This window comes from Amphiprion ocellaris, chromosome 18 (assembly GCF_022539595.1).
Source record: "Amphiprion ocellaris isolate individual 3 ecotype Okinawa chromosome 18, ASM2253959v1, whole genome shotgun sequence".
In the NCBI taxonomy this organism is placed as follows: domain Eukaryota; kingdom Metazoa; phylum Chordata; class Actinopteri; family Pomacentridae; genus Amphiprion; species Amphiprion ocellaris.
Genome location: NC_072783.1, coordinates 5,500,374 through 5,528,208, shown reverse-complemented (window position 1 = coordinate 5,528,208; position 27,835 = coordinate 5,500,374). Strand labels below are relative to the sequence as shown.

At 38.8% G+C, this 27,835-nt stretch overlaps 1 protein-coding gene across 2 annotated transcripts; it reads left to right on the top strand.

Moving 5' to 3' along the window:
• Window positions 1-493: 493 nt before the first annotated feature.
• On the top strand, window positions 494-26,750 carry nbr1a (NBR1 autophagy cargo receptor a). 2 transcript variants are annotated; one of them, XM_023270194.3, is made up of 22 exons: window positions 495-696; window positions 2,959-3,021; window positions 3,116-3,134; window positions 3,274-3,296; window positions 3,925-4,107; window positions 5,155-5,232; window positions 5,332-5,555; window positions 6,808-6,927; window positions 7,180-7,479; window positions 7,858-8,017; window positions 8,345-8,593; window positions 11,781-11,903; window positions 12,112-12,187; window positions 13,927-14,037; window positions 14,351-14,524; window positions 14,614-14,781; window positions 16,521-16,669; window positions 18,633-19,060; window positions 21,747-21,832; window positions 22,042-22,129; window positions 23,369-23,468; window positions 25,195-26,750. In XM_023270194.3, exons 1-22 carry the CDS (start codon window positions 595-597, stop codon window positions 25,381-25,383), a joined length of 3,213 nt encoding a protein of 1,070 aa, XP_023125962.1. In that variant the 5' UTR covers window positions 495-594; the 3' UTR covers window positions 25,384-26,750. The 2 variants fall into 2 exon arrangements, with proteins under 2 accessions (XP_035804072.1, XP_023125962.1); XM_035948179.2 differs by lacking the exon at window positions 7,180-7,479 and having other exon boundaries at window positions 494-696.
• The last annotated feature ends 1,085 nt before the right edge of the window (window positions 26,751-27,835 follow it).

Below are 27,835 nucleotides of genomic sequence, written 5' to 3'. Positions count from 1 at the left end.
ATATATATATATATATATATATATATATGTAGGATAAGATAAACTTTATTGATCCCACAGTGGGGAAAGTTCACCGTTATAGCAGGTCCAAAAGAAAAAGTATAAAGGCAGTGCAAGAATAAATAAGAAAAAAACACAGTGCAAAAATTGCAGAGAACATTATATACAGATCAATTTTTTTAAATACTATGTTTTAGACTATATACAAGAGGATGAGGTATCAGTTATTGCACATAAGTAGGTATATATGTATGTATATATACATAGAAATATTTCGTGTGTTTTTATTCTTATTGTTTCGGTTTGGAACAGGTGCACAAAGCATTTCACTGCGCATTACACTATGTATAATTGTGTTTGTGATAAATAAAGGTCTTGAGTTCTGTTTTTAACTGGACGCTGTAATTCCCATTTGTCACCACTTGATGGCGGAAACGCGTCATTGTGGTGTTTTCCGAGCGCAATTAAACGTCCACGAAAAAGAAGCGGAAACGTCACCGTATTTTTGTGACGATGTAAACAAGAGCAGAGTTTGGAGGGCAGCAGGGATCAGACAGGCCGTTATCACCGGTTATCCGCTGCTGGACGGCCGACATGGGGCTCCCCGTTACCATCAAAGTGAACTTCCGGGGGAACGTGAAGAGGTTTCTGGCTCAGGATCTGGATAAACTCGAGTGGGAGTCCGTGGAAGCCTGGGTGAGCAGCTAGCCGGCTAGTGTTAGCTCACCGCTGGCGCAGTTTGGAGAGAAGGAGGCCCAGCCGGGGCCCGAACAATAGAGCAGCTGAAGGACGGCCTTTCCCGCCGAGAAAACCCGATATTAATACAGTAGTACAGTAATAATACAGTAATTACGCTGACGGGCCGTTAATTAGCACATAAAGTGAGCTAAGTCTGCTTTAGTGCGTTTGTACAAACTGTATCCGGCTGTCGAGGTGATTCTGATCCTGGATCTGTTTTTACAGCCTGAGATCATTAGTCACTCTGAGGTGGGACAACAATGGCTTAATCTGATTTTTAAGCAAATCTGTAGGCCGAACACTCAATATTTTGGTTGTTCTTTGCGTATACAGGCCAGAGTGAGGCGTAGAATCACATACAACAGCTTTGTTTATGAAGTCCGGAACCAGAGTTAGCATTTTCTGAACTCTTGGTGAACATCATAACACATTTAAATGGCGTCAGAAGTGTCCTTGTTCCGCCACAGAGTTGAGTCATCGTTTGTTTTGGATCAGTCTGGCATTGTTCAGCAGTTTGTAATGCTAGTTTTAGGAGCTTTTTTAAAGGAGGGTTTTATCCCCATAATCTGTACAAGAAGTTTAACTAAATCTACAGCAGAACACATTAGTTATTTGCTAGAGCCTGACATATTTTAGTAAAAAAAAAAAACACATATTCTTTATATATACATGTATTTAATGAGTAATATTGGAAAATAACATGATGTGGTCATTGTTTATTAAGTTTCCAGTAATAATGATCACATGCTAATTGGCAGCTTATATTGAAGTCACCAGTTGACTCGGCACCACCATTTGCTCTGCTGAAAGTAAAATAATTGAGTATGAGCTCCCTCTGCTGGACAAACTGTGTGATGACATGTTTCTAAATTACTTTAACTATATATTTTGTGTTGTTTATTGTAGAAAAACTTTTCACATTGATGTATTTTGGATAATATATGGGTTGTTTACATGTTATGTGTTTTGAAGAATGAATTTTTATACAGTCTGAACACTTTCTAATTTAATTTGAGTAAAAAAGACCTCATATAATCTTTGTATATCCATGTATCTTTTTGAGTAATATTGGAAAGATAACATGATGGGGTCGTTGTTTATAAAGTTTAGACTAATATAGATCACATATTAATTGGCAGCTTACATTATAGTCACCAGTTGGCTCCACACCACCATTTGCTCTGCTACATGTGCTGCAAATAGTGCTGAGAGGAAAAACATGGAGATTGAGCACCCTCTGCTGGACAAACTATGTGATGACATGTTTCCAAATTACTTTAATCATATTTTTTATTTTATTTATTGTAGAAAAAGTTTTCACATTGGTGTGTATTGGATAATATGTGTTGTTTATGTGTTAATTTTTATACCAACTATACACTTTTTAGTTTAATTTTAGTAATTTTTGTTTAATAAAAACATATATACGTGTATTTTATTTTAAAGTCACCAGTTGACTCCGCACCACCATATGCTCATCTGTGATTTGTGCTCCGCTACATGTGCTGCAGACACTGCTAAGACTCAAATAATGTGGGGCAGTGGTGGCGCAACGGTTAAGTCTCTGGACTACTGATCAGGAGGTCAGAGGTTCAAGCCCCCGACGTGGCCACTGTTAACCCTTCCTGCTCCAGGGGGCGCTGTACCGCGGCTGACCCGTCGTTCTGACTCCCCCAATTGGGGAGATATGTGAAAATCAGAATTTAATAAGGGATAATAAAAATTTTTAAAAAGTAATAGCAGCACCCTCTGCTGGACAAACTATATGATGACATGTTTCTAAATTACTTTATAATTTTTATGTTGTTAGTGTGTAGAAAAAGTTTTCATATTGAACAATATATGGGTTGTTCACGTTATGTGTTTTTAAAATGCTTTTTTATACCGTCAATACACTTTTTAATGATTATAACATGAACTGTTTGAGTTGCTAAAACATCAGAGTGAACATTTTCTGATTTGCCAGAACTTCCTGGTCATATGTGGCTGAATGAAAGTTGACTGCGTTGCTAAAATTAATCTGTATGGAAACAAGAGGAATGGTTCCACTAAATAGCGTTATATTCCTCAGTAGTAACTGTGTGGGTTGATCAGACTTTAAACTTTGGTCATCGTCACACCACTTGGCTGCGCTTCTGCTGCCATTATCAGCGTTTTCGTGATGATCTGATTTCATCAGAGAGTGTTTGCTATAAGTTTATATCATGTTTTCTATTTCAGATCAAAGCCTCATTTGGGATCAACCACTTTCAAGTTAAATACTTTGATGAGGACAATGAAGAGGTAAGAAGCTGCCTGCAGTTATGTAATGTTTTTAAATGTTTGTGAAGATGTCATATATGGAAATTTAATCATTCTCTTTTACTTTTTATTTCAGATTTGCATAAACAGTCAAGGTGAGAAAAACATTGGTTGTTTTTCTATGTTAAACGTACAGTTTAAGTTCATTACACATGTATGAGTGTAAGTAAGATTACAGCTGTAATTGCAGGATATATTGTGGAAATGTTAATTAAATTGTTTGTTGTTTTTCAGATGAATATGAAGAAGCCATCAAGGTACTGAGGGGGGCTTCAACTAGTGATAATTTGCATTTTTGATTATTAAAATTGTTGTTTAGTTTATAAAATGTCAGAAAACAGTTTAAAAAATGACAGTCAAAGCCGAAATGATTTCCCTAAAATGTCTTTTTTTGTCCACAAAGGCTGCAAATAATGATTATTTTTTATTTTAGATGATTTTTTAAATTAATTGATCAGGTGTTTGTTCAGTAACATGTCAGAAAATGGTAAAAAAAAAAAAGGAGGAAGCTAGAATGAGAAAGTTAAGACTTTCTTTTATTTAGAAGAATGGTTGTCAGAGTAGTTGGTGAATATTTTGATATATATAGTTATATAATAGTTTATTTTTAATATATAGTTGTGTTATATAGTAGTTGTTAGATTAGTTGTTGCAGCTATAAACAGTAAAAGTGCCATTTAGCAAAACACAAGTTGTTGTCATTACTGAGGGATATGACAAAGAACAAGACGTCATCTTCATGCAGAGCCATCCTATATTACTGCACTGTACAAATATGTCCTGATTCCGGTTTAGCAGCATTCTCTTAGTTACAGGACAACAAATAGCTGCTGCCTGTAATATTCTACAGTTTAGCTTCACCCTGCTGTGGTTTATGTGTTCCAGAGTGCAGAGAAGCAGGGGAACCAGCTGCACATGAACGTGTACAAGATGAAAGGCCAGGCCTGTGGAGGTCCTCTGAAGACCGAGGTGAAGGAGCTGAAGGGGGATCTCCGGCCGGCTCCTCCTTACCCGTCCAGGGTCAAAACGGTGGACAAAGGCACCCAGGTCACCCCGGAGCGAGAAGCTGTAAGAGCACGAGTAGTCACGCGTGTAGTGTTTATAGTCGTTGCAATACAAAGTCCTGCGTCTCCATGGAAACAGAACGACGACGACTACAAGCAGAGAAAACTCAGACTTGTATTACTGTGCAGTAAGACAGAATTATTAAGAAGTACAGGATAAAAAACATAGAAAAAATGAAATTTAATTGATTTGAAGTTCAAATTTTACTACTTACTTTTGAATTTGTTTCCGTGCTTTGTTTTATCTGTGGAAACTGTCTGCAGTTCAGCTGGAAAGTCTCAGAACTTTTGTCATATGACTGTTAGACATAACTAAGCCAGTCATGGTGTCTCAGTCTGTTTTTTTCAGAATCTGGTCAGTACAAACACTTTATTTATGACAAATCTTTAAATAAAACATGTAGAATAAAATTATTTTTGATGAAGTATCACAATTGTTCAAGCTTAAAATTCCAGCATCCTGTTTTTACTTTTTCTTTTGCACTTTATTATTTTTCCAGACAGAACTGCATCTCACAGATAAATTCAGCGATTAAAATAAAATAGAAACTATTTGTGGCAATAAGCTTGAAATCATCCTCACATTTCCTTTTATTGCCTAAAAATGTGTGCACAGATGGAAATATCTCTACAGCAACCGATGCAGACATTTTATTTTTTAACCAGTTTTTTAAATTTCCAACATAGAATATAGTAGAATATAGTGGTTTTAATGAAGGAAAACAATCATGATGTTCACTTAATGTTTGGTTAATTTTTCTAACAGAATGGCACTTAGTTTGAGAACCGTTGGGAAGTTGAAAATCCAACAATTATTTCTGTGTTCAGTGTTTCTGACTTTAATAAATGCTGTAGATTATTTAAGTGATAACAGGCCTTTCAAACCACCGGCAGGTTTTGGGTTTCAGAGGGTTCATGTAGAGTTTTGTAGGGACAAGTACTCCTGAATGCATGCTGGAAAAACAGTGTGCCTAAGTATTTACGACTAGCTGAACTCTAATGTGTCAGATAAAGTGACTAAACTGATGTAAATATTCTGTATTTGATTCAGGTCACAGTAAAAGACAACAAGGGGAGCAAACCTGAAGATGAGCCTCCTCCCATGTGGTTTAGATCCTACATGGAGAAGGTAAAGTTAAACGTCTGATGCATGCTTAATGTTGTTTTCTAATATAAAATGACGTTTTTAGATTCTTCTTACATGAATAAAACTCTTTTTTTTTCATAGTTTAAAGACGAGGTGGTGAAGGAGGTGGTCGAACGGATGTGCAGCGACTTTTCCGGTCAGTGTTGCACCCACAAATCTCCTGATGGGCCCCCCGAGGCCGACGGGGCGATGGGCGGTCCGATCGGACCCAGACCCGGACCCTCCACCTCCAACGGATCGCTGGGCTACACCCCCAACTGCAGCAGCTGCAACAAGCTCACCTCTGAAGGAGCCTACAAGTGCAGGTAGGAATCAGATACGCTCTGATTTATGACATTACCACAAAACAACACAGGAGCCTAATGACCATGATGCTGTTTTCTAGAGGTTAGTATGTGTTGCTAGGCAGAATAGAACATCTGCAGCGCTGAATACAACAAAAAAAATTACATACTGAGGACAATGAGTAACCGACAGTTCAGTTTCCAGATGCAGAATTTGACTAGGCATGACACAGATTTTGTAATTTAAAAAAAATAAATAAAATTGTCTGATGCTTCGAATACGTAACACTCCAAATTTTATCGTTTCTTTTGGCCTTTGTGTTTTTATGAGTTTATGTCTTTTGGCTTTTTCTTGCATGTTTAATGTTCTTTAACCCTTTGAACCCCAAAACTCTCTGGAGGCTTTGAAAGGCAGATTATCTTTAAATAAAATGCCAAAATTACAGCATTTATCAGAGCAAGAAATTGTAAAAACAAAGAGAACCGACATATTCTTCTCTGAACCAATCATATGACGTGTCGCTCCTTTAGGAAAAAGAACCAAACCTACTTTACATTTATTCTTTGTGTCTCATTTGAAAATCTGCCAGAAATATACAGTTTGCTCCAGTCAGATTCTGTAAAAAACTAAAAATTCTGATGTGCTTGGTGCTATTGTAAATCCATGATTGACTCAGCTGTGATAAACAGTTACGTCACAAAAATTCAGGAACCACTCGGCTGAACTGCAGGCAGTGTTTACACAGCGAGGAAAGCAAATAAGTATGGAGACAAATAAAAAATATGAGTAGTGAAATACCTATACTATGGATAGCCTCCATATTTTCTGTCTTTATTACACGTGTGGATGCTTGGAAAAATGTTGTTTTTTTGGAAATTAACCAAAGAAATTAAAGTTTCATTCTCTTTTTTTCCAGAGTTTTGGGATTATAAATGTGTCATACTTCAAATCCAACTTTTGTTTTTGCATTTTTTTTAGGATTTATGTTAAAGCACTCGGAATCAGAAATACTTTATTGAAAGCCAACGGGAAACAGCTTATAAAGCCGTGAAAACAGTGGCTCAGCTCAATGAAAAAACTGTCTCCATCAACATGCTTGGAAAGAGTACAGCTTAGATAATTTGCTGTCAAATAAGAAGCTAAAAGTAGAAGACAAAGCAGCAGCGACCACAACAGGCATGCAGCATGGTGACGCATGTAGACTAAAATAATATAAAATTGGGTTTTAGCAGCTTTTAAAGTGTCCATATTGGATGTTTTTGTTGTTTGCAGTGTGTGTCCTTCCTGCATCCTGTGTGAGATGTGCAGACATAGCCATGACCCGAGCCACAACCTCGTCAGAACCAAGACTCCTCTCTCCATCCCCGAGCACGGGATGTCAGGAGAGTTAAGGTAAACCGCCAGAACGGAGGATAAATCCAGTATTTTAACTTACTGCCAACACTGTTAGCCCTGTTTGCTCTCACTTCTCCTACGTTAATGCAGGAAAACATAAATGTAAATGCACACAAAGCAGGAATGCAGAATATTCTAGCAGCTAGATTACTGTCATTCTTGAGCTAGGACTGGGGATGTGTCTTGTTTTTTGATAAATAAACTTTTGATAGTCAACAAATAGGTGTTCCTGATGACATTTCAAACCAGGTTCCCAAGGCGAGGAGACAGGACAGTGCGCAAGGCCGAGCGACAGCGTCTCAAAGCTGAAAGAAGGCAGCTAAGAGCCGAAGTGAAGGAAATCAAGAAGAAACTGAGACTGGAGAAGAGGGGGCTGCAGTGGAGCGGGCCCTCTACCTCAGGCAGAGCCACCCTGACAAACATGGCCTCGGCATCCACCCAGGTCCCAGCCCTGCCCCCTCCTGCTGCCTCAGAAACAGCCTCAGGTCCAGCCCCAGCCCCCGGCTCCGTCCCCGCCCCGGTCCCCGATCCCCAGGCCTCCAGTCCAGAGTAAGCGCCACCTCGGAGAAGGGCGTCCGACAGTGCTGGGTACCAAGAAACCCAGCATGGATGCAAAAAAAAAAAAAAAAAAAAAGTCATTTTTTTTCCAAGAAAAGAAATCAAAATATGCCATCTTTGTAATCTAGTCTGTATGAGTGTGTCGCTGGCTGCTCTGGGGTGTTGGAAATGTTGGAACTACCTCAATGTGAAAACTGCTGCTGCTGCTTCATAGATTTTCTAAGAAAAAAAATGCTTTTGAGCTGCAAAACAAACAAACAAAAAACAAATCTGGGGGTCCTGCTTTTTTGATTCGTAGAGAACAAAAAGAGATGGGTGTTATAAGAAACCAGGGCTATTTTCAACAATGCTCTGTACACTTGAAACTAGGGGTCCCGGGGTCTCGCACACGTCCTTGGTGCCCACTATGGCTGCCTTGTTTCTGGATGAAAATCTGCCTGACGGCACCCGTCTGGAGCCTGGTACCAAGTTCATCAAATACTGGAAGATGAGGAACTCGGGCACTATCAGCTGGACCTCAGAGACTAAGGTACCCTCCCACTCGTCCAGAGGAAAGGCTCTTTTTGCCCCCCCACCCCCTGCTTCACTTCTTTCAGCCCAACTCATTGCCTCCTCTTAACCACTAACACCAGCTAAGATCTCGAGCCCGATTGCTTTTCTGTCCTGAGATTGTTTTACCTCATCGTGGTTTGTTGTTTTTCAGTTTCCTGTCACCATTTCTGTCGTTTTTTTTCCTTTTAAATTTCCTTTTCTTCTTTTTCTTTTCTTTCCGGTTGCATGCGGTCGTCCTTGTGCCCTTTTTCGCATGCGTATTTCCTATTTTGTGTTCTGTGTATGTGTGTGTACGTGCACCCAGCTAGTGTTCATGTGGGGGAACCTCGGCCTGGCCTCGGAGGAGAAGAGGGAGGTGCCGGTGCCCCTGCTGCTGCCCGGACAGGTGGGAGTGGTCAGTGTGGCGTTCGTGGCGCCGGTGATGGAGGGAACCTACACCTCCCACTGGCGGCTGGCGCACTGCGGCTGCCAGTTCGGCCCCCGCGTCTGGTGCAGCATCGTGGTCGACCCCGGCGACGGACGCGGCGCCACCGGGCATCCGAGCAAACGACTGGCAAGTCTGCAAAAAAACGGACATCTAGATCAGCGGTTTCAGCCCTCGATTTCCAAAAAATTACACCATAACCGCTATCCTCAGAGGTGTTTGAAGCATGCAAACGTTAACGTTTGCATGCTTCAAACACCTCTGAGGATAGCGGTGGCGTTGTTTCGCCTAAATTCCAGCATTATTTGCTTTTTTGTGCATGACATTCACCCATTTTTACACTGGAAAATGGATTTATGCAGGCTGCTGTGGCTTAAAATCTCAATATACTTCCTTATTCTGCTCTGTATTCAGTTGCATGCAAAATTATTCAACCCCTCTGATGTTTTTGACATTCTGGCAAAATGAGCAACTTTCCACCTGCAGGCGATTACTAAGTCATGTACGAGGTGAACAGTTAGTTTATTGAAAGATAATACCAAAGCAAAAATCAAGATTTGATTCAGAATCCATCCAAAATTTAAACTTTTTTACAAGAAGCAGGCTGCAAAATTATCCAGCCCCATATAAACAATGCTTGGTAAATACAGATAATTGCAGTACAACTCCAATCCATCCACCTGTATGTCTACATTATGAGGTGAATTCAACTGTGACACATGCTAAACACTGAGTGATACTCATGTCTATAAAATGGGGACACTTTGTGCAGTACTCCCCATATGCCTCTTGAAAGCAACACGGTTAAGACGAAAGAGATGTTCCTGCAGTTTAGAGAGGAGATACTTGCTTTGCATAAGAAAGGAAATGGGTACAAGAAGATCTCCAAGCTCTTGAATGTTCCCAGAGGCACTGATGGAAGCATCATTCATTAGTTCGAAGCCACCGGTACTGTGGCTACACTACATGGTCGACAAAGGAAGCTGTCGGCAAGAACATCAAGATTCCTGCGGAGACGGACTAGAACCCAAGGCTTACTGCCAAGGACCTGCAGGAAGATCTGGCTTGAAGAGGAACTGATGTTTCTGTGGACACAGTACGCTGCACACTCCATGCTGAAGGGCTCAATGCCAGATCCCCTGGATGGACACCACTTCTGAAGACAAGAAAAACGGTCTCCAGTCTGCTAGAACCAACCTATCAAAGCCACAGAAGTTCTGGGCGACTGTTCTATGGACTGATGAGACCAAACTAGAGCTCTTTGGTCCTATGGATCAGAGGAATGTCTGGGAGGAAGAATGAGTCCTACGAGAAGAAGAACACCCTGCCTCCTGTGAAGCATGGTGGTGGATCTGGGATGCTGTGGGGGCGTTCTGCTTCTAATGGAACTGAGAATCTCCAACGTATTGAAGGCACCATGGATTCAGGCAAGTACCAGGATATTCTGGCCAAGAATATCACTCAGTCCGTGAAAAAGTTCAAATAATTCAACCCTGTATGAGGCTGTATCTTCAGTACTTGGTGCAGCAGCCTTTAGCTGCAATGACCTGCTGTAGACGGGACGCATCGTCTCTAACAAGCTTCTGGCAGCACTTCTTGGGAATTTTAACCCATTCCTCGTGGGCAACGGTCTCCAGCTCAGCAATGTTCTCAGGTCTATGTGCTGCAGCAGCTTTCTTCAGACCAACCACAGATTCTCAACTGGGTTTAAGTCTGGAGATTGTGATGTCCACTCAAGAACCTTCCAGGCTTTTTTCTCTAACCGAGCCTTTGTTGATTCTGATGTGTGTTTGGGGTTGTTGTCTTGCTGGAATGTCCAGTTATGCCCAAGCTTCACCTTCTTCTGGGTACTTCTGTGGCTTTGATAGGTTGGTTTTAGCAGACTGGAGATGATTGTTCTTGTGGTGTGTCATAAAAAAGGATGGATTATGAATCAAATCTTGATTTTTTTTTTTTTTTTTTGCTTTGGTGTTATATTTCAATAAACTAACTGTTCACCTCTTAAATGATTCAGTAACCACTTGCAGTTGTGATGTTGCTCATTTTGCCAGAATATAATTATTTTGGGCCTACTTGTGATTCATTTGCTGTGATATAAGTCGCCAAGTAAATATTTAGTAATTTAATACATGCTAGCAGCAGAATACATCAGTCTGAGTACGTATATATATTAAATTTTAATGTTTTGTAGCAATTAATGCTAAAATATGCTCTTTTTTGTGATTTCTAAGTAATATTTTAATCTTGTTAATCATCTTGCAATCCCTGCTTTTGGAACCACTGATGTAGATTATGTTATTACTGCTTTTATGTATTGGAATTGTGCTGTTTGCGTTCTGTTTTTCTCAAAAAATGTATATTTAATTTAACCTGCTGCAACAGTTTTAGTGATGAGTCACACAGAAATAGTAGTTTTCTGTGTAAAATTAAGGGAAAACAGGAGGTGAGGATTTGCTGCTTTCTGTGTCTTATATCACAGCAAATATCTAGAGGAATAATCAGAAGTAAACTAACTAAATTATTCAAAATTCAGTATAGATATGGATAGTATATACAGATTTCAGGCCTCATAATTGACCCATTTTTGTCTACAGCAGTCTGTGTAAATCCATTTTTTCCAGCACAAAAATCTAAAATATGCTTTTTTTTTCATTTTTTAAATGTTCAAATGTCAGTTAACAGTTCCAGCATTTAAATCATGTGAATTAAATGAAGGTTTTCTTAAAAACACTTATTTAAAGTCTGAGAATTTATTGATAAGTTAAAAAAAAAATTCTCTATAAAAATAAAGTAAAAATGGAAAATACTCACTATCGACTGTTCTCAAAACATGAAAATTTGCTGGGTTTTTTTCTAATATCAGAAGTAGCTTTAAATTAATTTAAATGAAAAAAAATCAACATGAATATAGCAGAATTGGATGTTATATTCAGATTTGAGGCCTTGTACTTTACTAAATTTACTCAGTGCAGCCTGCAGAAATCCAGTTTCCAGTGCAGAAGTAGATGAATTTAATGTTAACTGTACAGCTGGTGTTTGTAATTAAGGATTTTAAGACGCATAAAAGTAAACACTCGTCAATAATGCTGGATTTTAGGAAAACTCTGCTTTATTTTTTCCTGATAAATGCTGCAAATGTGTCCATGGAAGTCTTTGTAATTATAATAAGACAGATAAAAATAGAAATCTGAATTAAGACTGCATTTTTGGATAATAGATGCTTTCAAACATCCCAAACTACCAGTGATTTTACTTTTCATGGTCATAATTTGTGTGTAAGTCTGTCGCGATGCTAAAGATGCTGTTTATGCTTCAGAAGGAGGAGGTGAAACCAGTGGAGAAAGAAAAGGAGGGAAGGAAGGACGTCGTCCCCGGTTTGTCCGTCGACCTCCACCATGAAGACTTCTACTTCCCCTCCGTCGACCTGCTGACTGCACAGGTGCATGCTGGGAATAATCTCCCGTTCAGCAAAATAGAGCTTGTTTTAAAGCAGCTTCAGTAATAAAATCTTCAGTTTAAACTTAATGTAAGCTCAGAAATAACAAATAAGTGACATTTTCATAGAAATTGGATAACAAATCGTGCTTGGTTTTTTAATTACTATTTTGTACTAAACAGATACTCCACTTTTCTGCTTGGTGTTTTAGGATCTTCTGTCATTTGAGTTGCTGGATATAAACATTGTTCAAGAGCTGGAGAAGGTTCCCAACAACACTCCTGTGGGTGAGTAACATCTGATGCTTTAAACTCCAAACGGAACTGTACATACAGTATCCCACAAAAAATGAGTACATCCCTCACATTTCTGCAAATATTTAATTTTGTCTTTTCATGAGACAACACTGAAGAAATGACACTTCGATACGATGTAAAGTAGTCGGTGTTAATTTACTGTCCCCTCAAGATAACTCAACACACAGCTATTAATGTCTGAACCTTGGCAACTAAAGTGAGTACACCCCCCAGGGAAGATGTCCAAATTGGGCCCAGAGTGTCCATATTTTGTGTGGACACCGTTATTTTCCAGCACTGTCTGAACCCTCTTGGACATGGAGTTCACCAGAGCTTCACAGGTTGCCACTGGAATCCTCTTCCATTCCTCCACGACGACATCACGGAGCTGGTGGATGTTAGAGACCTTACGCTCCTCCACCTTCCATCTGAGGATGGACCACAGATGCTCAGTAGGGTTTAGGTATGGAGACATGCTTGGTCACTCCATCCCTTTTACCCTCAGCTTCTTTAGCGAGGCAGTGGTCATGTTGGAGGTGTGTTTGGGGTCGTTATCATGCTGGAATACTGCCTAACAGCCCAGTTTCTGCTCCAGTATGTCCCAGTACATGTTGGTGTTCATGGTTCCCTCAGTGAACTGTTGCTCCCCAGCAGCACTCATGCAGCCCCAGACCATGATGCTCCCACCACCATGCTTGACTGTCGTCTTTGTACTCCTTAGCTGGTTGCTGCCACTCACACTTGACACCATCTAAACCAAATAAGTTTATCTTGGTCTCATCAGACCACAGGACATGGTTCCAGTCATCCAAGTCCTCAGTCTGCTGGTCGTTAGCAAACTGTTTGCGGACTTTCTGGTGCATCATCTTTAGCAGAGGCTTCCTTCTGGAATGACAGTCATGCAGACCAGTCTGATGCAGTGTGAGGTGTATGGTCTGACTCCCCACCCCTTCAACTGCTGCAGCAATGCTGGCAGCACTCATGCGTCTATTTTCCAAAGACAGCCTCTGGAGCTTCTCTGGTGGACCACGACGAAGCCTGTTCTGAGTGGAACCTGTCCTGTTAAACCGCTGTATGGTCCCACCGTGCTGCCGCTCACTTTCAGCCTGTTGGAATCTTCTTGCAGACGAGGCCATCTTTATGTAGACCAGCGATTCTTTTTTCAGGTCCTCAGAGAGTTCTTTGCCATGAGGTGTCATCATGTTGAACTTCCAGTGACCAGTAGAGAAAGTGTGACAGCGATAAATTTAACTCACCTGCTCCCTGTTCACACCTGAGACCTTCTAACACTAACGAGTCACATGACACCAGGGAGGGAAAATGGCTAAATGGGCCCAATTTGGACATTTTCCCTGAGGGGTGCACTCACTTTAGTTGCCAGCGGTTTAGACATTAATGGTTGTGTTGAGTTATTTTAAGGGGACAGTAAATTTACACTGTTATACCAGCTGTACCCCGACTACTTCACATGGGATCGAAGAATCATTTCTTCAGTGTTGTCCCATGAAAAGATAAGATGAGACATTTGCAGAAATGTGAGGGGTGTACTCACTTTTGTGAGATACTTTATTCCTATTTTGTCGCTTCTTTTCTTCCAAAATCTCCTCGGTTATTGTAGGAAAAAATCTGTCCGCACTTCTTTTTTCCTAAACTTAAATTATGGCTACATCAGGGATGTAATACATTAACATTTAAGCACATAATCTGTATTGTTTGTGTCTCATTTCCAGATCTGACTCCCTGCATCTCCCCTCTGCCCCACGATGCTCCGGTGCTGGAGAAATCCATCACTTCACAGATCAAAGAAGACGCAGAGGTCACAGGAGTCCGAAAACTTTTTGGTGAGTCTCTTTGAGTGATAGAAAACTTAGAGAATTTAGTCTTTTTAATATTATTAATTATTGAAACGTGTTCCAGTTGGCCTCATTTTCAGAAATATTTAAAAAATTGATGTGCGAAGGCTGGTGAATATTTAAGAAGAAACATTTTTCGGCCTGATTTTTCACCACATAAAAACGATAATAATGTAGGCAGCAATTTCTGACGAGAAAGACGAATGATCACAATTGAAAAGATGCTTTTTTCAACTGCTCACTGAGTCTGAGAGAAGTAAAAGGCTAAATATTTGAATGTTTTCATCGTCTTCTTGCCCAGGAGTGAAGCTGAGGCCTCAGAGGGAGGTTGTGGAGCAGCAGGAGGAGGAGAAGGACGAGGAGATCAGTGGAGCTCAGTTCCTCTGTGAGACGGTGATCCGGTCCCTGACGCTGGAGGAAGCCCCCGACCACCGACCCCTGAGGAGGACCCAGCACAGCAGCCTCAAGCCACAGCGTGAGAAGATCAGAATCACCTCCACAACACAGTTTCATCTTGAACAACGGCACATTTCTTCACTCAGCTCTCGTTTTTTTTCATCCCAGTGGTTTCCCGTGGTCCGGCTTTCTGCTTTGAGAGACCGGTGGAGGCTGAGAAGACCCAGAAGGTCCAGGAAGTAAACGAGGAGATCTGCGCCGTCAGACTGGAGAGTTCAGCTGTTCATGCAAACTCTGGACTCAACCAGATCCCCAGAGAGGTGGAGACCAGGCCGGGTTAGTGGAACACTTAGTTTAAGCTCATTTCTTGTTGAACTTCTGGTTTTTCTAAATCGTTTTTCTCCGATTTCCACGTTTACTCAGCCCTTTAAAGGGATAATTTGGTTCCTCTGAAGGGCTCCACCAGTTCACAAAGCTGAGCTCAACTGGAGCAGAACATATATTAACCATCAATTAAATCAGTATTGATTTAAGTGTTTGCTGTATTTAGAGTAATTTCACTACTTTACCTGCACTCAGAGAGCTGTTTACAACACGAAACTGAAATAACTTTAGTGACTCCATTGACAAAAATCTCTAATTTTACCTCAGAACGCAGGAATTGTGTTGGTGTTTTATAGCGTGAACAAAACAATCTATGTCAGGTCAGTTTTACACTTTAATAAGACGTTTTCACAGCTTTAATTTTTAGATTGCTATCTTCAGATCCACCAGACTCCATTGACAAAATCAGTAATTTTACCTCACAGAAGACAAGAATTACTGGTTTGTTACTGTTAAATGTTGGTGCTCTAACGCCTGAAAAAGACCCAGTTAAAAACTCTGTATCAGTTTAAGTGTACGCTATATTTACATTATTTTCACAGCTTTATCTTGCAGTTTGGCAGCTTTTTCCAATAGAAATTGAAGCTTTTATATCATTATTTTCAGATCCACCAGACTCCATTGACAGAATCAGTAATTTTACCACCCAGAGGACAGGAATTGTTGTTTAGTTACTGTTAAATGTTGGTATTTTAACATCTGAAAAAGACCCAGCTACAGACTAGTCTATATTAGTTCAATTGCTTTATTTAGACTATTTTTACAGTTTTATCTTCACAGCTTTAACTTTTATATTGACATTTTCAAACAACGAGACTGTGTTGACAAAATTGGTAATTTTTCCTCGCAGAACATCAGAATTACTGGTTTATCTCTCTATGATTTTTTTGTTTTCATGCCAAAAAAAGACCCAGCTAAAATAAATAATCTATATCCGGTCAATTGCACATCATATTCAGACTTTATTCACAGCTTTACTTGTTCTCTTCAGTGCCACCAGACTCCATTGACAGAATCAGTAATTTTACTTCGCAGAAAGCAAGAATTACTGGTTTGTTGCTGTGTGATTTTGGTGTTTTACTCCTTAAAAACCACCAAACTAAAGAAATCCATATTTATGTTTTATTCACAGCTTTACGGTCACAATTTTAGCTTTTATTTTGTTCTGACCAAAGCCACCATCGAAAAAATCTTCATTTTAAAATTGCTGAAAATGGCACTTGCTGGTCTACAGCTGCCTCGATTAATGAGTCTGTTCATTTTACTGAGCGGAATTGTTGTTTTAAGACCATATTTAGGATGCAAAGTGATGTTTTATGCAATTAAAACCCAAAAACTCTTGTGTTCTGTGAGGTGAAATTACTGACTTAGTCAACGAAGTCTGCTGGTTCTGAAGAGAGTGACGTAAAAGGATCAGTGTTCCTTCCGAAAAAACTGTCTGAGGGCAAATTGAACCAATGAAAATATTCTAGATGTAGCCTACACTAGAGGAAATATGACTTTTTTAAAATTTTCATTATGTTTTGCCCTTAGTTTCAATGCTAATCCTCATGTGGGCTCTCAAATAAACCAAACTGTTCCTTCAAACTCTTGTGCTTGCAGCTCCATGTCGTAATAATAATAAATAATAATCTGTTATTATCTGCAGGATCTAGATGCTCATTTCTGTGCTTTTTTTCCCCACCTTTAAGTTCTTCTTCTGCAGCCAGAGACTGAAAACCTTCACGTCGCTTCACATCCCGGCAGCGAGGACAAAGAAGTCCTGAACGCGATGCAAAGCATGAAGGAAAATCCAGACGAGAAAGAGGAGGGAGGAACCAAAGGAGAAGACTGGGACGAGGTGAGTTTAACCAGTTTAGACTAACAAATCATAAGATCTGTGGGGAGAAGATGTCAGACCCCATAGGGTTAGTGTAGCGGTGCAATTAGAGCCTTTTTTTAACTTAACAATATGATAAATTCAGGCAGCAGGGCATGTTCTGCTTGAACAAAGACTGGTTGGTTCTAAAAGAACAAATAACACTTTGACCTGAGAACAACTCACAGGAGAAACTTAGAAAAATGTCGACTATTGTCTGTCTAGAGGACGTTTATTGGTATTTTTTAACTCCTGGTGAAATAAATTAATTAAGAAATGAGCTGCTTTATCAGCTCCACCAAACACTGGAGGACAAAAGTTGAGAAGTTCCTGTTTTATTTCAACTTGATAGAAAAGCGTGGACTGTGTCGTCATGACCTCTAGTGGTGAAGTCTGTAACTGCATCATTAACCCTCCTGTTGTCCTCATTTACAGGCACCAAAAAATATTGTTTCCTTGTCTGAAAAAATCCAAAATTCAGCAAAAAAATCCCCAAATTTCTGAAAATTTGCAAAACCTTCAGGAAGAAAATTCCAATAATTCCTTAAAAGTTTCCTTTCCAAATTTTATTTAAAAAAAAAAAAATCCCTCAAATTTGGCAAGAAAATTCATGTAAATATTTTCAAAAAATGAGTAAAAATCTTCCAAAAAAATCCTAAAAATATCTAAAGTGATTACATATATAGCAGTAAAACTTCTAATATTTTCTGTAAGAACATTCATATAAAAATCAACCAAAATCCAGCGAAATTCACTGGATTTTGGTTGATTTTTTTAGTGAATGTTCTTAAAGAAACATTTTTTTAGCATTTCTTTTTTTTTCCACCAAAAAGTGTTCAGAAATTTCCCAAAAATGTTGAAAATGTGGACATCAGAAGTTTTACTGTGAAAATCTATATTTTTTTCCACATTTTCAAACTTTAAAACAGGTCATTTTGACCCGCAGGACGACACGAGGGTTAAATTTGTCCACAACTTTTATGTATTTTTATGTCTAACTTTAATACATTTACAAGGCTGAGGGATAACTTAACCTCCTTAATAGTTCCCATTTCGTTTGTATGATTTGGTGTCAGGATTATGACAGATGTGGGAATGGATGTAAATTTAAAATAATTTCTATGTCTTAAGTTGTTTTGATCATAAAATAAAATCCTATAAGATTCAGTTCCAGATGACTAAATGTTGTGTTCCTTTGTAGACATGTCTTTATTCGTGACATGTATTTAATAGTATTTTGAACCTTTTCTGTAATATTTTAGGCCTTTATTGTTTGGGGTTTTTTTTGTTTTTAAATTGTAATTTTTATCTTTCTTACACTAAGATTAATCAAAAACCAACTTTATTTCTGTATATTATCCTACTAATATAAACACTAGAGCACCAGGGAATCTCAAAATATTTTTACCGTGCCCTTTTTTTAATTAAAAAAGATAAATTTTGGCATGTTCTGTATTCATACCACACGTATATAATAGTGTTTTAACCCGTTTTGCTTTGATTTGGATGATTATGTTCTTGCCAAATTTGGGAGATTTTTTAAAAATAAAACTTTTAAGGGAAACTTGTAAGGAATTATTGAAATTTTCTTCCTAAAGGTTTTGCAAATTTTCAGAAATTTGGGGAATTTTTTTTTTTGCTGAATTTTTGGATTTTTTTCAGAGAAGGAAACAATATTTTTTGGTGCCCGTAAATGAAGACAACAGGAGGGTTAATGGAATATCCTTATAGAGGTACAGAGGAACATTTCCAGCAACCATCACTCCTGTGTTCTAATGCTACATTGTGTTAGCTAATGGTGTTGAAAGGCTCACTGATGATTAGAAAACCCTTGTGCAGTTATGAGTGACCCCAAACTTTTGAACAGTAGTGCATGTGTCTCTATGTTTGACTCTGATATAAAGACAGTTTGTCCTAAAGTCCATAACTGTCTCCGTGGTCTCAGGTGAGCAGCCAGACCTCCTCCGTCTCCTCCTGTGACGACTACATCATCGTCCTCCCAGACTGCTTCGACACCAGCCGTCCTCTGGGGGAGTCCATGTACAGCTCCGCCATGTCGCAGCCCGACGCCGTCGCCGCCTCGGCCGATCTGGATCCAGAGCAGGACCAGGACCAGGAGGAGGACCGAGACCGGGACCAGGAGGAGGAGTCTGGCCGGGCTTCGCCGCTGACGGAGAGGAGGGAGGAGACGGAGGCTGCCGAGGACTCTCTGAGCAACACCTGGCCTCCTCCTGCTGCCTCCATCCACAGCAGCGTCAACCAGATGCTCTGCGCCTCCCAGACTCTGGACGCCGTCACTCTGACCCCCGAAGTGGTTCCACAGCCGGTCCTTCCTCACCCCCTGCTGTCCCCACCAGCCCTCTACTCCCCCAGGTCAGACCGGGCCTCAACCACATCATCTATTTATAGTTTAAATATGAGTTAACCCTTAGATGGACGAGTGATCGGACCCTACACTCTTCTATTAGTGGGTCAAAAATAGGAATCGGTGTGTTTTTATGACATTTTTCATTCAGAATAATAATTTGTATTATTGTTTTATATTTTTGTCCACACAAGAATGATTTCATGTTTGAAATTTGTTTATTTTTTACTTTATAGCAGATTTTGAACATTTTGATGATTGAAAAAGAAGAATATTACACAGAACAGCAGTAGAAGAATAAACAACATCCATTTTGTTGACATTTTTCCACTTTTTCCTCCAAATCTGTGCACTGCATTACCTCTTGTATGACATTATCAGTGATAAAGAGCTTGGGGTAGTCATACAAATATCACAATTTCTTTAAAGGTATGAAAGGGAACTTAAAAATTTAAGTGGAATGATATAACATGTTTTTGGAGGAATAGCTGGAAAATGAAATGATAAAAACTTTCCATTACAAAGATTGCTAGAAAACGTCCACATCTAAGGGTTAAACAGGCAGAAAATGGACTTTTCCACACGTCTCACCAGAGATATTATAGAAAATTAGAATCTTAGTTAACCCTCTGAACCTGTTTTTTGGCTCCTGTCATGTTTTTACTCACTGTGGGCTCATTTTTTACAACAACATAAAGTCCTGAAACTTTATGGAAACAGAACAACCACGACTAGAAGGAGAGAGACTCAAACATGTGTTTTGTGCAGAAGAACAAAGTTTAATACCAAAATGTAAAAATGAAAGTTGAATTCCTCTGAGTGTAGGCTTAACCACTACTGGTGGCTCTACATTCCATGTTTTTACAAACTCTACAAACTTTTTACACAACTGTGCGCATCAGAAAGATGTTTCACCATGCTGAATGTATCTTTCATTTGCTCCTCTGTTCACTGTTTCTGAACCATGCTACATTTATTTGACTAAGATTCTCCAAAATTATTGGAAACTTTTCCAAAATAACTTAAAAAGCTGTCCAAAATTACTTGAAACCGGTTCCAGATGACGGCTTTTAAGTGATTATGGGTAATTTGAGTAACTGTGGACAAGTTTTTTATGACTTTGGACCATATTTAGTCCAGTTTTGAGCCTCTGGTCATCATCTGTAGAAGGATGTTTCACCATGCTGAATGTATCTCCAACAACTCACTCCTCTGTTCACTGTTTCTGAACCATGCTACATTTATTTTATTCATCCATTAGGCTTGATTTTCCTCTGTCTCTCTTTTCGTCTCAGTTTTTTGTTTTTTTTTGTCATTTTGTCTCATTTGTGTTGTTTTATTTCGCCTTTTTTGTTGTTCTGTATCTTGTTTTTGTTATTTTGTGTCTCTTTTCGTCATTTTGTCATCCTTTTATGTCATTTTGCATCTTATTTTTGTTTTGTGTCGTATTTGTCATTTTGTGTCTCTTTATGGTGGTTTTGTCTCCGTATTTTATAGATTTTGAACTATTTCCATGTTTCCTCTCCAGATTTTTTCTTTCTACTCTGCTCATCAGCTGTAGAAAGATGTTTCACCATGCTGAATGTATCTCCAACAACTTCCTCCTCTGAGCCATGCTGCATTTATGTTATTGCTCAAATATAGTTTATTCTGCTCTCAGTGTCAATAATTTCTTTTCAAACTTATCTCTGATCTACTCTTTGTAAACACTGCCTGCAGTTCAACCGAAAAGTCTTTGAAGTTTTCGGTCAGCTTAGAAATGCAGAATTTTTTGTGAAATTGTTCGTAAAAATCTGTTTCTTTTGGGGGGGATTTCTAAATGAGACATGATAAATATCATTTTTTAAGCTCAGATGTGGTTAATTTGTCATCCTTGATTAGTTTAGGGACTGCTGAAAAGTTGAAAATCCATCATATTTTTCTGTTTTTATAGTTTCTTGCTGTGACAAATGGTGTAATTTCTGTTATTTTTTTTAAACAGATTTTGGTAAAAGTTTGGAGTTCAGAGGGTTTGCAAACGTTTTCTTGGTTTTAACCCTCCTGTTGTCCTCATTTGGGCTACCAAAAAATATTGTTCCCTTGTCTGAAAAAAATCCCAAAACTCAGCAAAAAATTCCCCAAATTTATAAAAATTAGCAAAATCTTCAGGAAGAAAATTCCTTAAAAGTTTTATTTTTTTTAAAAAATCCCCAAATTTGGCAAGAAATAAAACTTTAAAAAATGATAAAAAATAAAAATTGTAAATATTTTCCAAAAATGAATAAAAATCTTCCAAAAAAAATCCTAAAATATCTAAAGTGATTCCATAGATCAGTAACACTTCTAATATTTTCTTTAAGAACATTCGGAAAGAAATTAACCAAAATCCAGCGAATTTCGCTGGATTTTGGTTGATTTTTTTGTGAATGTTCTTAGAGAAACATTTTTTTTTAACATTTCTTTTTTCCCACCAAAAAAATGTTCAAAAATTTCCCAAAAATGTGAAAGTTTTCACTGTGAAAATATATATTTTTTCCACATTTTCAAACTTTAAAATGGGTCAATTTGACCCGCAGGACGACACGAGGGTTTAACATTCAGATTGCTTGTTTTTGGATTTCTTCTTTTTAATAAGAGCCACAAAAAGCCTTTTCCATTCTAATAAATCTCTGTGTTCCCATTAAAGGTGTCATTCTTGCTGTTTTTGTGTTCCAGGTCTGAGGCACTGTACCTGGCTGAGGATCCCAGTCCTCCAGCCTGTGAACCCTATGAGCCACACCAACCACGGGTCCATCTGAACGGTACAGTTTTAATCGTTACCGTTAGTCTCCCTATTAAGACCTGAGTGAGACTCTGTGGCTCTGCTGAGGCAACAGAGGAAACACATTTAGCTAGAGGACAGGAAGTCGAGCTTTGGGGATTTGTTGGCTCAGCAGACGGCTGTGTTCCTTCTCTAATGTGTGCTTTTGTGTTGTCGTTTCCCCTTCTTGTTTTTCCTGTTAACCTGCAGTATCGTCTGGTCTGTCCAGATCAGCCGGCTCAGCATCCAGTGCCTTCGAGACGTATAATCCCAGACCCAGCAACGCGCTGCAGCCAAGGTGGAAGAAAGACTCAACATGACAGAAAATCCTTTAGTTCCTTTAGTCTTTGTTTAGAGTGTTTATGATCAGACAAATTTCATGTTATGTATGATTTTATGGTCATTTCCGCCATGTTTGGGTCGTTTAATGCATTATTTGTGGCTTTTTGTGGTCATTTTGCATCACATTTTGGTCATTTTACTCGTTTTTGTGGTTATTTTGTATCACATTCTCAATTTTGCATCTTTTTGTGGTCATTTTACTTGTTTTGTATTCATTTTGCTTAACATTTTGGGAATTTTGTGCCTCTTTATGGTCATTTTACACCACATTTGGGTCGTTTAATGCATTTATTGTGGCTTTTTGTGGTCATCTTGCATCACATTTTGGTCATTTTACTTGTTTTTGTGATTATTTTGTGTCACATCTGGGTCATTTTATGCATTTTTTTGTGGTCATTTTGTGTTACTTTTTAAATTCTTCATCTTTTTGTGGTTATTTTGCTTGTTTTGAGGTCATTTTATGTCACACTAGTCATTTTCTACATTTTTTGTGCCTTTTTGTGGTCATTTTACACCACATTTGGGTTGTTTAATGCATTTTTTGTGGCTTTTTGTGGTCATTTTGCATCACATTTTGGGAATTTTGCATCTTTGGTGGTCATTTTATGTCACATTTGGGTCATTTTATGCATTTTTTGTGGTCATTTTGTGTCAGTTTTAATTTTGCATCTTCTTGTGGTCATTTTACTTATTTTGTAGTCATTTTGCATAACTTTTGGGAATTTTGTGTCTTTTTATGGTCATTTTAAACCAAATTTGGGTCGTTTAATGCATTCTTGTGGCTTTTTGTGGTCATTTTGCATCACATTTGGGTTGTTTAATGCATTTTTTGTGGCTTTTTGTGGTCATTTTGCATCACATTTTGGTCATTTTACTTGTTTTTGTGATTATTTTGTGTCACAACTGGGTCATTTATGCGTCTTTTTATGGTATTTTAAACCACATCTGGGTCGTTTAATGCATTTTTTGTGACTTTTTGTGGTCATTTTATGTCACATTTTTAATGTTGCATCTTTTTGTGGATATTTTACTTGTTCTGTAGTCATTTTATATCACATTTGGGCCATTTTATGCACTTTTTTTTATGGCTGACAACAACTAAACCACTTCTTTAAAACGTGGTTTTGTTGTGAAAATGAAGCTAGCCGGTACACTGTGTTCCTGTTGTGTAATCGCAGCTCTGTGTTTGTTTCAGGGGCCAAGGAGGCATCACAGAGGGACTCGTCAAAGGGGCCCTTTCTGTGGCAGCATCTGCTTATAAGGCTCTATTCACTGGACCAAACTGTTCAATTCAGGTACAACACTCTGCAGGGTACAGGCTGAAATTAAAGCTAACATGAATACTTGCTTTAAAACGACAAAGGCAACATTTACAGCAAACACTGAGCAGAGATGTGGAGTAAAGATTAATAATGAGTCAGTATCAGGGAAACATGCTAAAATGAACTGTACTATAGATCTATAGATCTGCAGCAATTAATCAGTAACTTTGATAATTATTTAATTGATTTGGGTAATTAAAAAAAAAATAAAAAATCTAAACTTTCTGATTCCAGCTTCTTAAATGTGAATATTTTCAGATTTCTTTGCTCTTCTGTGATAGTAAACTGAATATCTTTGAACAAAACGAGACATTTGATGGCATCATCTTAGACTTTGGGAAACACTGATCTTTTCTAACATTTTAATTAATCAATTAATTAGGAAAAGAGCTGACAGATTGATCAACAATGGCTCTGCTGGGGCTGGTGTCAGTGCAGCTGGAACTTGTTTTGCTGACAGTGCTAGGCTAAGGCTATGCTAAGAGGTTAGCTGTGCCTCTTAGCTTGCAGCTAACGCTATCTAGAGCACTGTAACATCTTTCTTAAACCAGATTAACTTGAATAAAGTGTTCTAATCGCTCTATCTTAGATATAACCTCAAAAACTGAACAAGAAGCACAGCCATCGACACAGATCAGAACATTAGCTGCTTCACAGTGGCCAAGGCTATGCTAAGGCGTTAGCTGTGCCGCTTATCTTGAAGCTAACGCTATCTAGAGCACTGTAGCATCTTTCTTCAATCAGATTAACTTTAATAAACTGTTCTTTATCTTAGATATAACCTCAAAAACTGAACAAGAAACAGCCATCAAACATTAGCTGCTTCACAGTGGCCAAGACTATGCTAAGACATTAGCTGTGCCTCTTTGCTTGCAGCTAACGCTATCTGGAGCACAGTAATATCTTTGTAAAGTCATATTACCTGTGATAAACTGTTCTTACTGACAGACACATCTCTATAACAGAGACACAGCCTGCAAAAACTGACCAAGAAACTCAAGCCATTACCACAAATCATAAAATTAGTGATTTTCGTGGTGGCTAACACTGTGCTAACGGCTAGTGGCTAACTACGCAGGTTGCCACAGATCAACCTGAAACAGTTTCTTGAAAACAATAACTAATAATGCTTTAAGATATGGGGCTTAGTAGACAACAAAAGTGATTAAACAGTGAAGGATTAATAGAGTAGAACAGCAGACAGAACTACAGAATACAAACTGCTATTGATCTCGATCGATCAGGAGGCTAATCAATAGAGCATCATAGCATCATGTGATGCTCTGACATCATTACTCCTGTTTCTATTCTACCTGTTAAGTTACAGTAATCCTTATTAATGAAGTCATGGATTTCCCTGCTATCATCTGCTGTTAATACTTAGAATTTAATGTATATCAGACTATAATGAGCTCCAGCAAAATTGTACAATTGAGTTGTATTTTTTTTGGCCGAGCAGCGTATTTAGTTTGAGAACTGAGCAGCAGAATAATGTGTGTGTTTTGGATGTATTGCTGTAATGCTGATATATTGGTGTCTTGTAATCTTATGAGGGTTGAGAAAAATAAATTAATCAATCAATCATGTGCAGCTAGCACCTGGTTAGCTTAGCTTAGCTCATAAACAGGAAACAGACTAAAGCTAGCAGTTTGTCAGATAAACATCCTCCTGATCGTCTTCCGTCTCACCGTTTCCCCAGCGAGGCATCGACCCAGCCACCAGACAGGACCCTTCCATGATGGCCATGCTGCTGGAGATGGGCTTCAGAGACCAGCGGCTCAACCAGCAGCTGCTGAGGAAACACGGCTACAGCCTGCTGCACACCGTCAACGAGCTGGTCCAGATGGCCGAGGACAGCCAGAACGAAGCCGTGGACGCTCTGCACTGAGGGACGATCACATCCGTCACCCTTTACAGCGTTTAACTTATTCAAAATAGACACAAGGGTTGATTTTACAGCAGGGCGGATAGTTCATTTGGACCAGTAGTGTCGCTATAAATACGGAACAAAAAAAAAAAACAAACGAAATAGCAGCATTTATTTCTGGATTATTAGAGATAAATGATCACGAATGGCTTCTCCTGCCTTTTGCCTTTAATTTTAGCTTCACCATTTGATGAAAATAAGGCATATATTGTAAATTACTCTGGATAGCGGTTAAACCTTCGCCGTGGAGCTTTACGAGGCTGTAGTTTGGATCAAAGTGTGTGTTTCAGCTCTTCATCTTCGTGTTCGTATGGCTGTCGTAGCTGCTTCCTCAGCGCTGATAAATAAATGTCTTTCCGACGGGGCTCGGCTTGATTCTAATCAACGAAAAAGAAGGTTGTTGAATGTCATAAATAAATAAATAAAAAGACAGAAAAGCCAGCTCTGGATGCTAGTGAAGCTAACGTGGATATCCTGGGTCAGAGTGCAGTAAAGATCAAGAAAAAAACACATATTTAAGACCTTTTCTCGATTATTATCGTAGTAAAATCTGCCTAACAATGCAATCTTTTTCTGTATCAGAGTACTGTTATTTTAGACGTTGACATGTGGAATGTACACAAAAATACTGTCCGAACGGGGCTGTTCAGACCAGACATGTTTTCTACCGCTTTTTAGGAGACACCTGCATGACAGGTAGAGGCTTTAGAGATGAGTCGTGTTCTCGTGGTCTTAGCAACAGTGGAGGAAAAACGTCCGCTTTGCGTCATCTTTCGCCACCTCCCGCCTGCGTTTTCACATCCGAAGCCGAGCAACCGTCACCTGGCACTAACAAAAACACATTCCTGTCCCATAGTGGAACCAAGTAGAGTTAATTTACTCATCATTGCCTTTTATGACAAAAGAAAAGGACAAGAAAAAAGCTGATTTGTTAGTTTACTGAAACATACCTGTGAGTTGACATTGTGGTGTGTGTGTGTGTGTGTGTGTGTGTGTGTGTGTGTGTGTGTGTGTGTGTGTGTGTGTGTGTGTGTGTGTGTGTGTGTGTGTGTGTGTGTGTGTGTGTGTGTGTGTGTGTGTGTGTGTGTGTGTGTGTGTGTGTGTGTGTGTGTGTGTGTGTGTGTGTGTGTCAGGGTTTAAGTTAATGTCGTTCTGAATGATTCCGGGGTTTTATCCAACCATCGTTTTCTTTAAGGTGTTCTAAAGAAACATGCTCTAGAGAATAATTCTGAATATATCTTCAGTGCTTGTCAAATTATTCTTCTTCTGCAACAGAGTGTATCCATTAAATACCTTCTGTCAATCCGCCAATAAACTATTTGCACATCTGTCTCTGCTCTACGTCCGTCTGTTGGAGGAATGTAGGTCGAACCGCCCTTCATTTGCTGTACTTTATATGTAGTCAAACTCTAGCTACGTGGTTTTATAGGTACAAAGGTTAGACCAGGGGTGTCAAACATGAGGCCCGCGGGCCAAAAGCGGTCCTCCAGAGGGTCCAATCCGGTCCTCAAAGTGTAAAAATTCCAGAGAAGACATTAACTGTAGATTGTAAATTAGTAAAACCATAAATTTAAAATTTCTGGACCATGACAAGTTGTTTTGATCATAAAGTAAAATCGTACGTCGTTCATTGTTCTTTTGTCATTTTGTGTCTCATTTTTATAATATTTTGTCTGGTTTGTGTTATTTTTTTGTCTGACTTTCGTCTCATGTTTTTGTCGTTTTATGTTTCCGTCTCGCTTCTGGTTTTTGTCTTGTTTTATTCATTTTGTGTTTTGCTTTATTCATTGATTTGTGTGCCATTTTTGTCATTTTGTGGGTTTTTTTGGTCTCGCTTTTGTCATTTGTCCATTTTTTTGTCGCTTTGTAACTTTTTTGTCAAATTTTTTGTTTTGTTTCGTATCGTTTTGTGTCTCATTTTTTGTCTGACTTTTGTCGTTTGTCTCGCTTGTGTTTTTTGTCTGATTTTTGTCATTTTCTGTTTTGCTTTATTCATTGTTATGCGTGCCTTTTTTTGTCTCATTTTTGCCGTTTGTCCATTTTTTTTGTCACTTTGTAACTTGTTTGTCTAATTTTTTGTCTCTGCTTTATTTTGTCATTTATCTCATTTTTTTGATGTGTTGTGTCTCATTTTCACAATATTTTGTCTTGTTTTTGTTGTTTTTTGTCTTTTTTAATCTAACGTCTGTCGTTTTGATCATATAGTAAAAACTGGTCTGACCCACTTGAGATCAAACTGGGCTGAATGTGGAACCTGAGCTAAAATGAGTTTGACACCCCTTGGTTAGACTGTAGTGATTATGCAGCATTTTGACAAATGAGGTTTGCTGATTTCATTAGAAATAACTGATCCTGTAATGTCAATAACCTGCATAACCTAAAGACTACATCTGGTGTTAAATTCTATAGTTGT

Excerpts from the sequence above, each read along its gene's own strand:
- nbr1a (XM_023270194.3), top strand. The coding sequence starts at position 595 with ATGGGGCTCCCCGTTACCATCAAAGTGAACTTCCGGGGGAACGTGAAG. Across the intron at positions 8,594-11,780 it reads GGCATCCGAGCAAACGACTG|AAGGAGGAGGTGAAACCAGT; the intron begins GCAAGTCTGCAA and ends TTTATGCTTCAG. Across the intron at positions 14,525-14,613 it reads CAGCAGCCTCAAGCCACAGC|TGGTTTCCCGTGGTCCGGCT; the intron begins GTGAGAAGATCA and ends TTTTCATCCCAG.